The sequence below is a fragment of the Salarias fasciatus genome, chromosome 20 (assembly GCF_902148845.1).
Source record: "Salarias fasciatus chromosome 20, fSalaFa1.1, whole genome shotgun sequence".
Classification (NCBI taxonomy): domain Eukaryota; kingdom Metazoa; phylum Chordata; class Actinopteri; order Blenniiformes; family Blenniidae; genus Salarias; species Salarias fasciatus.
The window spans coordinates 20,572,350-20,588,442 of record NC_043764.1 but is presented as its reverse complement, the minus strand read 5'-3'; the positions used below and the strand labels follow the sequence as shown (position 1 = coordinate 20,588,442).

Genomic DNA, 16,093 nt, shown 5'->3' with positions numbered 1-16,093 from the left:
CACCCAGTGACTTCACGCTCTTTAAAAACTGTTTATCTGGACAGAATCATTTGAAATACTCTAAAAACATGTTTTTATAGCTTCACTTGTGACGTTTCTTTCATACCCTTTACTACAACCTTAACTCGATCTGTTAGAAATCATCGGTGAAAACCGTTGGCCTCTGAGGACGAGTTTTTCGTCTCCACCTGCAGCACACTAACCTTCACATGCTTCAAACTTTAAACCGAAAAGAGAGACACGCATCAAGATGGCCTCAACAGTAGAAAAATTCTACGATTCACACATTCGCACACAGAGACATACACAAAAAAGTCATTGTCGCAATGTTAACTTTATTCGTTTTAAATCTTTTGGGCATAGCATTAAAGCTGTTTTGGTTTAATTCATCACATCTTTTCATTCGGGGGTAAATTCTTTGCATAACTTAAGCATGTACAGGTACATGTAACCATACTTTAAATACTTTAACTTACCGTTACACAGCATTGTGTTTCTTTAAATAAGGGCACTTGAAAATGCCTGATTGTTTTTTTCTTTCCTTCGGATATTCTCAATACATGACAAAGTGCAGACGTTACCGATTCGTGTTTAAGTCAGGAAAAAAAATAATTAAATTTAAGACAGAATGGGACACTTTGTGTCAGAAAACATGCTATAAGTGCCTAAGTGTTGACAAATTCCAATAGCGATCAGCTCTGCAGTATTACAGCAGAGGGAGGAAGATATTAGAGCTGCACAGCTTGTGCAAAGAACAAATACAGACAATCTGGAGCAGACAAAATAACTCAGACTGCTGCTTCTGCAGGTTTTTGGACTAGACAACAAAACCGTTTTTTTTTTTTTTTTTTTTTTTATAGCTTACGTCAATCCGCTGCAAACTATTTTGCAGCTTCATTTGATTGTATTAAACACTTTAATGACTACGTGTCGTCAGATGACCTTGGAATGTGTGACCGGAGTGTTGAAAAGAAACAATGTGAGGACAAATTAAGGCTTACTTCTACAGAGGCACTCTCTATCTCTCTCTCTTGCTCTAAAAATCTGAGGTATGTCATTCACAGTGAACACTATCTACTCAGAATACATACAGTAGTGGATCGAAATCCAGAGTCTCCTACTACAAACGTTTTGATTTGAGTGTGTGACGCGGATCTGAAGGCAGAGATTGTTTGTGCACACGAACTGAAACACACACACACTCTGTGAAGGCATAAAGATAACGCAAAACATTGAATGGCTGAAGGCGACGGTTTCCAGGAGCGATGAGGAGGAAAGGTTCAGATAAAACGGCAACATGAAGGCATGGAGTAACTACGGTGGAGTGTCTGGGTGCCACTTGACAGGTTCCTCCCGGCGCGCTTCCTTTAACTTCGAACACAGTCCTCCGATTCTGCAGCGCTGAAGCTGTTCACTGAGTCCTGCCGCGTGGAGAGGGAAGGGAGAGAGAAGTGCTTCAGCGAAAATTCCAAAACAGGAATGAGGAGTTTGTTTGGACTGGCACTGACTGAACCGGAGCTAATATTAAAGTCTGAGTTCACAGGCATGAACTGACACACACACACACTTTTTTGTCCTCTTCTTTCCAGGTTCTGAAGTAAAGTCACCATGTGGGCAAACAGCAGGGGACAAAAACAGTGGAAAAATGTATAATACGAGTATTCTCCCTGCCAGCCAGTGGGGGAATGTCAGTTTGCTGTAAACATTAAAACCAGAGAATCACAGTTATCTTGTTTTCTTAATTGGAATTCCTTCAGATAATCCACCGTCTTTAATCTGGAAATTGTTATCGGACAAGTTAGAAAAGCAAATATGATTTCACTTTAAATCTTTAATCACTTGATGAAAGCATGAAAATAATTCTCCTGCCAGCACAGTGATTAGGAGACGAGTGGCTCAGCATGGCTTCAGCAGCGATAGGACATCAAAATCTGACCAAACACATTGTTTTTGAGCGTTATTTGCTTTTAAACTAGAAAATAATATACACAAAAAGTCTCAGACTAAAAAAAAAAATTTCTCTAGAGCTAAGAAAGTTTGATCAGATTTATTGTTTGTTTTTTCAGAATAAATGAGATCTTGTATTCCAGCTGGAATCAGCTCCAGCACCCTGCCGTCCTGAGCTGGATGAAGAGGTGCAGCGGCTGGATGGATGAGTCTTGTGATGATTTTTGAGGACGGCTCAATCAGCGGAGCAGTGATTAGAGGTGTTGTTTCACACAGATAGGGTCAGAGGTCAGCGTCACATGGGGGTTGTTCATTAGGTTACTGACTGGTGTTTGGTGTTACTTTTAACTCGGTGTTCGCTCTAAATCGAGATAAAGACAAACGCTGACCTCACTTTCCAACAGTTCCGCTCCCTCAGATGCCTCAGAGAACTGCATGCTGGGTAAAGTGGGGGCCTGGGACACGCAGTGATGCGGAGGGTTTCCTGCGCTGTACAGCCGCGGCCGTTTGATCTGGTCCTCACTGGACAGCGGCGTGAAGCTGTTCCTCCGGAGGAAAACCGGCGGCACGGCGTCTGATCGCACGTTATTCTGCCTCGGTGAGGATGAGACAGAAGAGATGAAGCCATTAACCATTTCCTATTTTGCTACTTAAACCTCTTCTATTGATAAATCACTGGATCCCGTATGAATACGGTGAGAAAACAGACACAGAAACGACTGGAGAGACAAACAGACAGAAATAGAAGTTATTGCCACATTGTTCGGGGCAGACAGGACGGTCCTCGCCCCAGTTAACAGGAGCTTTCTCACTCAATGTGTTTCTGTGTTAACACCCACTCAGTCTAACAACCGCCGGCTTTAGGGACTCGTCACTAATCTGCTTGAACCGTAACAGAAAACACACACAGAGCTCACTGATTAGGAAGAGAGGACAAAAGACACTGTACTGTCTGTGTGATGCTGATGTCTGCATTTACCTCACTCTTTGAACGTAAAAGAAATTGTGAACAACACCTGACTTTATGCGCTCTGCCTGAAACAAAAGCTTTCCTTGATCTATAATTAAATATACAATTTTATTTAAAGCTTTGAGTGATATTGGATTAATATTCCTGAGAACAGGCTGACCTCTTAAACCTGAAATTGTACTTTCACTTCATAGCTAGATCTAAGTTTGGCTTGGGGGCCTTTCTGTGTGGAGTTTCCATGTTCTTCCGGAGCACATGCAGGTTTTTTCGGAGCACTTGATTTGTCCTGAGATGGACTGGCGAGCTCTCGATGCCTGCCTCCACCCAGTCAGCTGAGATGAACTCTGGCACCCTCCAGCATAGATAATGCATTTTATATGAATTTTTACCACAAGATTAAGTAATCAGATGTTCTTTAAAATACTATAAAATCCATGAAACTTTTACAAAGTCTGAGACGGAGACTAACCATCAGTCAACAGTCAGACACGATTCATATCTAGAACTAAACTTTAATATATTCACATTTAAGAAGGTTATTTTAGGGGATTTCTGTTTAAAAAAAAAAAATCACATCAGAAAAAAACCTTCTCAGGATTATTGGTGACCTGCAGATACTACTTTATAGATTACAGTCTATTTGAACAGCAGGAAGCAGGATGACTGCTTGTGTGTTAGATGTGTAGTAAACTCGATGGGAGTCAGAGAGAACACACTGTTTTAATTGTGAACCTGCAGAGTTTTACGTTTCCTGCCAAGCGGACTGGCTCCTGAGAGCTGAATGAGAAGCTGTAAAGGGTCATTTTGGCTTAAAATCTTAAAAATAGTCCTGGTCAGAGCGGCGTGTCCTGTCTTGACTGTGAGGGGGTTTCACTGCCCCGTCAGGCTGCAAATTTTCCAGTGCGGTTTGCGCCACAACATGATAAAAAATGCAAATGGGAGGCTTACGAATGGCCGGTTCCTGTGAGTGTTGACGGCCTCCACCTTCAGGTCAAACATGTCCACTTTACAACCTGTAAGAAGGAGACGGTGTAGAGAAGCATCACAAGAGGACAAACACAAAACAGGAGGTTTGGTGGGAGTGGGAACAGATCAGTGACTCACCATAAGCCACAGGAGTGAGTTTCAGGACCGTGTGCAGGGGACACTTCAAGTAGGGGAGATCATCTGTGCCAAGGAAAATGCATAAGAAGCGACTTGTGACTCGTCGTGTTTTTTTGTATGCTTTTCAATATTTCTGGGCATTTCTCTCATGCTTGAGATGGAATACCTGTGCTCTGTGACGCACGGTAGGTGATGCAGAGTTTATGCTGCACTGCTCCAAGTGCCATGGGCGGAGGCGTACAGTCGCCAAACTGCGGTTGGATCTTGAAACAGACTCAACAGCAGCTACCACTTCCTCTGCTGACTGCAGAAACCCTCCGTCTGGCCCTCTGCTATTTCTGGCTCCCATTTCATCTAACATTTTCCACCGGAGCCTTTGGGTTGAAGCTGAGATGTGTCGTTTTCACACATTCATACAGATGCGTTTCACTGTTTTTCAGATTTATCCTGATGTGACTGAGTCGGTGTTTCATATGTGTTTGTCTTCTACAAATCATTCTATACGTTTGCCACTGACACAGTCATTAACGTTGCTTTTCAATTTTCTTTCATTGCTGCCTCAATTGGATAATCTCATAATGTGGAACGTGCCCTCCCTCTTATTAAATTACAAATAACATACAAAGAAGAGGATTAACCAACTGGGATTTACTTCAAATTGATCATTTGATTCTTTAATAATAGAATAAGATTCATTTCTCTTGTTTTCGAAGAACAAGCACTGCATTATCACTGCTTTTACCAAACAGCAGATTGTTATGACAGACTGTGATTGCACCACATAAGATGTCCTCTGCTTTGCTTTGCAGGGAAATGTTTTCTGCTCTCCTCAAGGCCTGAATGCAGCCTGTTATCTGCGTCGCTGACATTGTTGCTGGGCCTGATGAAGGACACTGTAATCCTTCACGTCTTCACGGAGGAGCGGCAGAATCTAACAACAGCAGATTATATGCGGCATGGACGGAATGATCAACATAACAACCTGGCAGATGTGTCAAGGTCTGAGCACAAGCCGATAGTTCCACAGAGAGCAGAATTTCGGCCTCAGACTCGGTTTAGCACTCAGGTCCTAACTTAACTTCTCTGAGCTCACAGTGGTCTACAGATACTGGTACACATTTTTCCTGCGTGAATGTAAATAAATATTCATATTTAATTCATTTATTAATCTTTTATAATACTAGAGGCTTCTCATCAAATGTGTAATTAAATTTTATCACAACCTCCACAATGGGATGGCAGAACTACTGATCACCATCAAGTCTATTCCAGCCGGTTTGATGACCTCTCTGAGTGTGATAATTACAAATAAAACATTAAATTAAAAGGAGAGCGAGAGAAAGAAAGAGAGAGATAAAACTGAATATAATCTATTCTGTGGAAATTGAGGTTTCAGGAGTTGTTGCTGTATTTCACTCTAACGAACTCCAATAAGAATGGCAGAGTTGCAATTGCATTTATTTATTTTTTTTAATATTTTCCAGTTTTGTTAGAAGATACTTACTTAAAATCAGACATTTTCATTATATAGTTTTAAATCTTTGCCTTATCCTGCCAGTTTATGGACTCTTCTCACTCTTGTTACTTGATCCACAGCAGCAATAAAGAATCTAAAACCTTGCCTTTAGTGCCCCCATGTGATGGCTTCAACAGTGGCAGAAAATAAATCCACTGCTATGAAGCAAACGACACATCGTTTCCTGTGCTCTAGATCTTTTTATCAATAATGTAATAATTTAATAATAATAATATTAATAATAAAAATAATAATAAAAAAAAATAATAATAATAATAATGCTGATATTTGACTTTCACATATTATCCATCCAGTTTGCTGCTGGTTGACAGAAACAACTATCTCTCTAAAGGTTCAAAACATTTAGTAGACATACACCAAAACTCCCTAAACTTCTGTCTCATCTTGTTATATGAGTTACAGGGATCCAGTAAACAAATTACAACCATCAAGTCTGATGTAGATGGGCGCATGATCATTCAGCTACTGTCTGCTGCTGCTCAGGGCTTTTCAGAAATGTTTATCTTTTGCCCCTTTTTTAAAAATTGTATTGCATATTCTGCACCATTTCAAATCCAGATGAAATGCAGGTTTTCTGCAAAGCAAGAAAAATGAGGAAGCTTTGGGAACCGCCACTTCATAGACCCAACAAGATCAGAGTCTTGTGTGATTTCACCGGGGACAAGTTTGGCTCCGGGGCGGGGCAGATTGTCTTCCAATTCCAAGGTTGGCGGTTCAATTGATGTGTTTATTTGTGCAAGTGTTCTCCGGTGAGCACCTTGCTTTGTGGTCAATGCCACCGGCTTGTGCACGAATGTATAAGATTGGATGGCAGCTCATGCAAATCATATAACAATAAGCTATAAAAAGAAGAAGCCCATCAACATCTTATGTTCATGTTTCTGCAAAGGCAAAAACAGTACTCTGTATGCATGTTCAGGCTCTCAGGTGAGAACTGCGTTTGTGTTGCTCCAGGTCGTACTGGGTTCAACTCATACATATTGTTTTCCACACATTTACCTGCGTCATTTTGCTGCACATCTGCCGAATGGAGTGTTTACTTAGCTCGATAGCACGGGTCACTGAGGCATTCAGCTGAAAGTGAATTGTGTTTTCAGTGTGTCTGCAGCTGAATTCTCGAAACAGTGTTGCTCAGCTGCTTCTGAGTGCTCCAGGGAAACAATGTGACCTTGAACTGCATCTCCTAAGCTGAATTTGAACTATTGTACTGAAACTTTGACATGCACTGGATGAACAAACAACACTGGAAACATGTCGAGTTTCAGAATACTACTTTAAGTGTCCTGTCTCTGTGCGGGTCACCTGCGCCCTTGTCCAAGAAATAGGCCAGCAGGCAGCGCATGACAGCCTGGTGACAGATGACCAGCACGTTTCCCTGCCGCTCCAGCTCCATGATGACCGGCTCCAGCCGCTGAACCAGGTCCTGGTACGACTGAGGAGAGGCGGACGAGAGATGAGACTCACTCGGGTTCAATACGCTCTCAGCTAAAACCAAGGCAATGTATTTTGGACGCCAAGAACATGCAAGATGTTCAAACCATATCTTATTCAATCTGAAGATGCATTTCCAAATTATAAGCCTCAAATTTGGTCATTTTAATCTAACCACATACACATGTATCCCTGGCAGAAACACTCACCTCTCCTCCTGGGTAGCGGTAATGATACTTGTCCTGGTCTCTCATGGCGAACTCCTCCGGGTATTTTTCTTCAATCATTTTGTAGGTCATCTCTTCACATACTCCCTAGAATACAGAATAACAACACTGAGACTCAAGACACCACATTTTGTCAGTGAAAAAGTGAGGCGCCAGAGGGCGTACAGCATCGATCTCGTTCAGGATCTTCCACTGCTCGTAGGGAACGCCGAGCTCCTCCGCTGTCTGAATGGTGCGTCTCAGCTGGCTGGTCCAGACCTTCAGGTCTGACAGGTGGTGCTCCTCCACAAAGCCCTTCAGTGCTGCTGCAAACTGTCAAAGGAATCACAGGATGTGCCATCTTATCACAGAGTACATGTTACACACTGATAAACACTATATTTTTACATAATTAAGCCCAAATTGGTTTGAACCGACAGGTTACATCTCCAATCTATTTAATTAGCTTTAATTCAGAAGATCAACACTGTAAATGTCTAAAATGAATTATATTTACATATTTAGACAAAGTGCGCCAAAAAAATCATGTTACCGACAGTATTCCAACTACATGGAAAGATAAACTTCTTTTTCACTGTTTAAAAAAGAAAAATGTGTTGTGATTATGATCTCCAGACGCTATGACCCCCAGCCATGTGTGTTAAATCAAATCGTTTCTCTTCCTTTTTAGCCTCCAACAAAAAAGAATCTGGTTTAGTGAGCGCTGAAAGTCATAATTTCATAATAGCAATCGCCTTCCAGTGTTTGAATAAGGTAGAGATGTGACACTAAAATTTCCCTTCATAAAGTGTTACTAATGATGTGGCCTTCAACACCTGAGGTCAAAGGTCACCTGCTTTCCTCGGTCGGACAGTTCCGCGTCGCCGCCGATGCGTCCCTCCTGGTTGTGATGGCTCTCTCCGTGGCGACAGAGGTAGATGGAGTGGGTGTGCACGGTAATGTTCATGAGGTAGTAGACGATCTTGCTCTGGATGTAGTCCTGAACCCTGTTGACCAGGAACCGGCGGCCCACGTTGATGACCTGGATGAAGGACAGGCTCCTGCGGGCCAGACAACACAAAATGAATCTACCGGATAAATCTGCATCACTGATGAAATTAAAGTGCCATTCAAGGATAGAGATCAATATTATACTGCAGAGAGAAGATCTATGCAGAGCAGATTTTCTGTAATGTTTCGCCACAGTTAGAGTTTATTTATTTCATGAATATTTTTGTTTGTGTGTGAGAAACGACAAGTGTGTGAAACAGAGGAAGCTGTAGCTCACTGGGAGCACACAACTTTCAAACTGAGTTCTGCTGACTCCTTCCTTCAGCTTTTCTCCTCTGTTATTATCACATCTGTTTATTTTTAATCAAACAGGGAAAACCTCCCTGATCCTTTATGGATTAACTACATGTGATTGATTTTGGGACTAGTTGGACTTTTATTTTGAAAACCTTAAGCATATTGACTTTTCTCAGTTATCATGATCAGTGATCTGCACATTGTAATGAGAGATTACTTGAAGAGCTCAAAACAAATCACCTGCAGGGAAGCTTGTTAGAAAGCCTTCAAAATGTTGTGACCTTTAGATTTACTTTTCATCAGAAATGAGTTCCTATTTCCACCTGCTGGGCAGCTTTTGAAACTACATCCCCACATAATCCACGATGACCTTTAACCCAGTTGAACACATCAATGAATGAAGCATCAATTACAAGAGGCAGATTGCTTTTCTTTTCTTTCTTTTTTTTTTTTTGATAGTGTATCTCCTTACTTGTCGTGTTCGTCTGGATCTAAAGGCTGGTAGGTGACTTTATAACATTCGATTCTCTTCAGAAAATCCTCCATGACGCTTTCTCTGTCCCTCTCAGGGTAATCCGGGCTGGACACCTTCACTTCCTGCAGGACAGAAGCATCCGGAGAGACTGTGTGCGTCATTAACTCAAACACAGATGGCTCATAACAATAATTCTGAAAAAAATTCTCATTTACCATGATGTTTTCTGCAATGACATCTGGGTCGTCACAAACGGACTCAACAAAAAACACCTAAAACGAAGACAGTAATATAAAATTTATTAGAGTTATGAAAAAAGGCTTTACAATCAAGATGCAAAATCAATGATTAGTTTGATAATAAACGTCTTGTGTAAGTTTACTGCATCACATGGGTAGTCTTAACACTTTTCTAGATTAAATTTAGTGCAAGTTTGATTAAAATATCAAAATAACACGTAAATCTTCTGCTGACTTTGAAAACAAACCACATAAAAGCCTAAAACGAGGCAAGATCTGTACGACTGTGACGATCGGGCGGCTCCAGTGTCTCCAACGTCTTAGATTAAGCTTGTCAGACACCGGCTTTGATTGGAAAGTGTTTGTTTTAGTGAGAGAAGATCAGAGCCACATCTGCCCCTCTTCATGGCCTTGCACACACCACGGAGGGGCAGTTAAACCCACCCAGCCTGCCTCGGATGTGACGAGCTCCTCTCCAGGTAGGCACAAGCTTTAATAAACACATTTAATTAAAAGACGGCGTTCAGGATTTGGCAGAATCTACTGACACAAATTAAATCTACTATTCATTATTGTGTTTTCATTAGTGAGCAATCAACCAAACCCGAAGAACTGCAGTGTGTTCATTACCTCAGAATAAGTCCCTCATAACTAGATAAGGAGGGGCTTCTCTTCCATGGAGCCTTTCGCTCTGCATTAGCAGGAGCTGTTTGTGTTTTCGTGGCCACATCAGGTTCTCTTAAAAAGCTTGAAACCCGGGGAAATGTCTTTCAATCTGCAACTGCTCCGCGAGAGAACAGCTGAACCGTAAACACCTACTCTTTAAAACAGGGGTCTTCAAACTTTTTATACCTGGGAAAATGCTGAATTTTCCACTCGAAAAATAATTTCGATAATACTAAGATTTTCTCTCAGAGTTAAAAAAAAAAATCAAAGTTTCTCCATTAAAGTGTTAAAACACTCCGTACAAAAACAATGATGCACAACCTGATCTTTTTTTGTGAGGAAGAAAGCACAAATGTCAACCCCTTCCTGCCTCGGTGGTCATCTGTTATTAGGCTGTCATGTGTAGCTCACTGGCCTACATTCCTGGAAAAGAGCAAACCGCCCAAAAACCTGCCGCTTCTCAGAACACAGGATCTCTGCACCCTTTAGCATTCATGTTTACACAAGCTCAGACTCAGAGGAAGGCTTTGATGCTCATGCTATTTGGTGAGCAACTAGTTTACACTGCTGCATCACTGATCCCTCGGATATGAGCATTATTGTTGTTTATTATTCAGCTCTGTCCCTCTTCATGTGCTGCGTTTTGCCCGTCGTCAACATGTTTGAGACCGTTTTCTTCACAACAGTGCAGAGTAAACATTAGATGCTTCTTTGATCCATTATCAGTGAAATTCTGACCTTATATGCATTGTCCTTTGCAAAGTTAAGGATGAGTTCCCTCCTCTCTCTGGTAGTGTTAGTGGCATCAAACACCTGACAAAAAAAAAAAAAAAACACAAGATGCTAAGCGTGAATCAAACTGACTTTAAAATTTCTGAACAAATAATACAAAGACTGTCGTTTCCTGCGCCCTTACAGCGATCTGGCCTCCCTCTTCATTCAGATAGGCCTTGACGTCCTGCAGTGCCACGATGGCGCACTGTCTGCGAAAACACAATCAGAAAGTAACACAAACATCCGACATGTGTTGAATTCAACACGTGGTAGCTCTTCACAACAAAATAAAACAAACACAAAAGAAATCAGAGGAGGAATTTGCATGTTGGTTTTATTAATGAAAAATGGGTCAAACCATTCAAAATGTGGGCCATAAGGACAGAAGCCTACTCACTTTCTGATTTGCATCGCTTCTTTGTTGTCATGCCTGAAGAAGTCATAGGACTTATATGATTTCACTGCTTTTCTCCTGTAGACTCCAAGATTAAACACTGCAACAGAACCAGAGGGAGAGATTTGAAAACAGATTACACTGTGTGTGTAAGTGTGTGTGCTGTTAGGGAGGGGACGACTAGTGCCTCTGCCAAACCAGTTATCCTGCGTTCCACGAAGGCAAGAACAAAGACGTACAGCTACACACACGGTCGCGTGAAGGGAGGGGGATAAACATAAAATAAGCGTAAAGACTATTGCCTGAAGCACAAGACTTCTCAATGGAATCAACTCAACTGTAATATTCACTGTACGTGCATGTCACATCTCCTCCATGATTTCAATCTGTCATGCTGGAGCAGAGATGGGAAATATTCAACATGATCAGGCTCTTTCTCACTATCAGACAGGCAAACTGTGACCAAGCACTTCTCCCACTGAAATACACTCAACAAAAATATAAACGCAACACTTTTGTTCTTGCTCCCATTTTTCATGAGATGGACTTAAAGATCTAAAATTCATTCCAGGTACACAATATTACCATTTCTTTCAAACATTGTTCACAAATCTGTCTAAACGTGTGATAGTGAGCACCTCTGCTTTGCTGAGATAATCCGTCCCACCTCACAGGTATGCCACATCAATGTGGCATACCGGAATGAATTTTAGATCTCATGAAAAATGGGAGCAAAAACAAAAGTGTTGCGTTTATATTTTTGTTGAGTATATATTTTTAGAAGGCCTTTCTACTAAGTTAACTAAAACAACTACATGTAAATATCTAAGTTAAGTTTCAGAAATCATTCTGCATTCCCTTTTTTTCCTCACTTTCATACACCCTGTTATCATAGCACGTAATTGAGTGAGCATTCAAACTTTTTTTTTTTAATCTAAATAATTTGGAATTTTCAGGATATCACACAACAGGACAGGAATTAAAAAAAAAGCTTAAATACATTTAATAGCACAGTTATCACAGAATAATAGTGGAAATTTTGCATCTTTTTCCTGTGTATGTGCCGCTGGGTGCCCTGGCATCCTTCCACAGTTCAAAAAACACAAATTTAAAGTTAACTGGTTAAACTCAGTGTAAATGTTTCTGTGTGAGACTGTCTCTCGGTCTGGGTTGGACTGTCTACCTGTGTCGTGCACCCTGTTTTCAGGCATTCATTTTACGTAGCTGAGTTGAATGCTGCTCCGTGAAAGAACCTCACACACGTACTGACCCTTGGTTGGCACTCCGATCCAGTTGAGGTAGCGGGTCAGCTTCTTGGACATGTATGTTTTACCTCTGGCAGGCAGCCCGATCATCACGATCACAGTTGGAGAATTGGTCATGTAGGAGGCCCAAGCTGCAGATAACACGCACACACACACACACACACACACACACACACACACACACACACACACACACACACACACACACACACACACACACACACATTGACAAGATTTTAGTTTTCAAGCATGCAAGCTTGACATTTTGTTGTGTTGTTTCACAGTTTAAAAGGGCAAATATGCATACAGTACATACACACACACACTTACACAAACACACACATGCACACACAAGTGCACGAACATGCAGTGTGCGGCTAGCAGCACACAGTGTACAGGTTGTGCAATAATCCAATGTCACCTCTGCAGCGTCCAGTAGTTAACATTTATTGGAATTTGTCAGTCACATCGATTCTGCCACCAAGCTGCAGATTAATGTTTCCCAAAGAAAGTTTTGCAACCCTGCAGAATCTGAGTTTTCGGGAACATGAAATGGAAAATATCAGCTTTTTTTTTTTCCGTCCTCCCCTTTTTCTTCAGTGTCCATGAAATACTGTCCTCTGCTCGGGGGAGGCAAATCTGTCAAAACAAAGAGCTGGCAAGAGCAGACTTGACTCCAGATAGTTGGAACAGATGTCAGCAGCTGCCGAGTGGGTGAAATCGAGATTTTTGATCACATTCCTACAATGTCTGGTAGTTTCACCAACATTAACTGCAGTAAATATTGCAATGCAGTCATGCCAATTTGCATAAAATAAGAGGAGCTTGTACTTAATACACACACAGACTGTAAAATTACCAGTAATTTCAAAAGCTGTGCCAGATAAATTGATATTTAACATCAACATTTTCTGCTAACTTTTTCCCACACTGCACAGAGTTCAGTCATTAAGAGAGGAGACCTCTTCATTTTCACATTTCACCTTCAGAGTTCAGAAGAGAGAGAGAAAAAAAAAACAACTCACAGCACTTCTTCTCTTTGGCCCTCAGGTCAGTCCTCTTGGTCTCTGCTGTGCCGTCTGAGGTGGTCGCAGGCTTTTGCTGCCTGGCAGCCATGATGGGTCTGATCGGAGTGTGGCTGTCCTGTTACCGCTGGCCTGAAGACAGCAAGCCCTGATCCCTGCAGGCTGTGGTGTCACGTATCAGATGCTGCCGGACGGTACAGCATGTCAGCACAGTGTGGATGCAGTCAGATGCCAGATAATTCTTTAAAACACACTGATAAGCACCTAAAACTCAAGTGTAATATCACATCCCTAGTTACAGCTGTTATACAACATGAGTAGAGCAAAAATTATCACATAAACTTCAATCATTCAAACTACAGGACAATTGGATTAATCAGGTAACAATGCAAACCACAACAGGACGCCAACCGCACCTTGGATGAGAGCATTGTTGTGCATGTTAGTTCTACATTTTAGCGGATGTTATCTGCAGCCAGCTGGTAGCAACAAGTTATTCATTCTCCAACGTCCTGACCTTGAAAAGATTACATCTTGCATTTTTGCTGCACACCTTGATTTAACCCTGGAGCCAGATTTTATATTTAAACCCAGATCTGTGGTTACACAACCATGAAAGAAAACAAACTTTTACATAACACTGTATCTCAGGTTAAAATGAGCTCACAATAAATAATCTTTCATTGTCATCTTACACACATACAGAAAAATATCATTAGAAAATTACCAGATCATTTTGTCTATTTGATCTAACAGTTGACCAGTTACAAAGATCCATCAGTTTGTTTCATATCTGACAGCTTGAGTTTTATTTTCATTAATGACAGCTCTATTATTTACTTTGCTGCAGGACCGATGAACTTTTTCATATCAGGCATGTAATAATTGTTATATGAGATGAGCTTACTGATAGCTGTAAACCTAAATCTTGATGATCTAGAATCAGTGAACAAGTAGCAATTTGATCAAAATAGGAAACTTCCAGAACTCCGAAGTCCTCAGGAAGAGCTTTACTGGGTGAAAGAAGCAAAGAAAGTGAAGCAGCATTTAGTTCCTACACTCCTCACCTGTCAAACAAACTTCCTGAACACCCGAGGACTGCTGACAGTCTCTTCTTTTACATCAGGACTGGAAATATTACGCGGGCTTTCCATTAAAAAAAAAAATATATATATATTTACTTATTTATTATCGCGATTATAATCAAGTTTTACTTTATTTATTCTCTCTTGTTTCTTAATTGCTTTGTTGTAACGTTTTTCATAAGCTCAGAAGATTATGATTCTTCATCGCTTTGTGCTAAGCACGGTCTGAATGGTGCGACAGAGACACGTTTGCCCTGCCATTCATATTTCATTAACTTCAGTGTAATGAATAATTTCCCAAACTCCAGCGGCGTGGGTATATTAAAGAGGGTTTTAGTTATAACCTCTAATAATGTAGTTGTAACCATGGCTGTGAAGTTGAACACTAATGTGAAGTTGAACCGGGACATTGACTTCAGCTCTTTCATTTCAACCTCCAGCAGGAATAAAACCGCGCCGAAAATCACAAAGAAGCCATAAACTCACCGAGGAGCGAGCAGGTGTTCATGTTTCCTCGTTTTACAGTTCAACCATCAGCGAACGAGCCTCCTCTCGCTCCTCCCGCTCCTCCTCCTCCTCTTCTTCCTCTTCCCGGAAGTTCTGGCTAACGTAAAAACGTAGCGTAAAACCGGAAGCTCAACACCGCCGCCAAAATAAAAGCTGAATGTACACGCATGACTGATCATCAAATGTTGGATTTTCACGTCATGGAAAACACACACACACACACATACACTTTGGAGCAGTAATAGCCTGTAGAGGTCACACGAGTGGATCTTGGAAGAGAAGTTCACAATTTTGAATCCCACAGCAGACATGTCATCCTGTCAGCCTTGACATGACCCTTGACCTCCATCAGCATCTGCCTTTATGCAGTAGCTTACTGAACCCTAGAAAAAGGATGGTAAATACAGAAACAAAGAATGTTCAAGGGTGATTACTTGATATTCTATTCAGACACAAGGCAATCCAAAGTGCTTCACAATAACTGCCTTGAAATGTAACTTCAAAAAAAAGATTGCTCCAAAGTTCTGTAAATCGTTGCATTTCAGCTGTATGCTCAGTATTGGGCCAACAGAAATGCTTCGAAACACTTTGACAGTAAAAATGTTTAAAACTCAATTGCTATTCATTGACAACACATTGGCTCTATTGAGGTTTGCAGTGAGTATGCTGCACAAATGGCAATCTTTCTCCTGTCTTTAAATAAACCATGAGCACAGAGCTGCATTTCTGCTGTTATTGCAACGCAATATAATGTATTTATTCGCACATTTCTGTCTTTTATCAGCAGAACTCACAATTGCTGTGGTGTATTTATCCTACAGGAGGCGCCACGCTCAAACAATAAGACGAGTTCAGACGCTCGTGAGTGACAACGATTTGGCGCGTGTTTATTAAAGGAGGTGAACACATAATCCAGTTTCTCCCTCTGTTGGTAAAATAGCTTGGCAAATAGCTTGACTGTTTTTGAGTGATTATGAGTCGTCACTAGATTTACCCACCATCATGTCCTGTTTTTATCATCCTGCTGCTCTGCTGTTGTTGATGTAACGTCCATCAGGAATAATATTAGTCTTGGGAGGGATATGCAGAGGACAGGTGGTGGATAATCACTCCTTATTTGACAGCAGTTTGCTTTGTTTTGGTGCTGTGTGTAGCCATGT

The 16,093-nt window shown here is 41.2% G+C and overlaps 1 protein-coding gene across 1 annotated transcript; it reads right to left on the bottom strand.

Annotated features, from left to right (window-relative positions):
* Nucleotides 1-807: 807 nt before the first annotated feature.
* On the bottom strand, nucleotides 808-15,012 carry LOC115407506 (6-phosphofructo-2-kinase/fructose-2,6-bisphosphatase 2-like). Its single transcript, XM_030117865.1, has 16 exons — nucleotides 14,913-15,012; nucleotides 13,342-13,525; nucleotides 12,322-12,447; nucleotides 11,055-11,151; nucleotides 10,800-10,866; nucleotides 10,622-10,696; nucleotides 9,194-9,250; nucleotides 8,976-9,100; nucleotides 8,049-8,256; nucleotides 7,382-7,528; nucleotides 7,199-7,303; nucleotides 6,861-6,990; nucleotides 4,022-4,084; nucleotides 3,866-3,930; nucleotides 2,337-2,537; nucleotides 808-1,421 (listed from the first exon to the last, which is right to left on the bottom strand). The coding sequence occupies exons 2-16, from the start codon at nucleotides 13,430-13,432 to the stop codon at nucleotides 1,368-1,370; spliced, it is 1,611 nt and encodes a 536-aa protein (XP_029973725.1). The 5' UTR covers nucleotides 13,433-13,525; nucleotides 14,913-15,012; the 3' UTR covers nucleotides 808-1,367.
* Nucleotides 15,013-16,093: the final 1,081 nt, after the last annotated feature.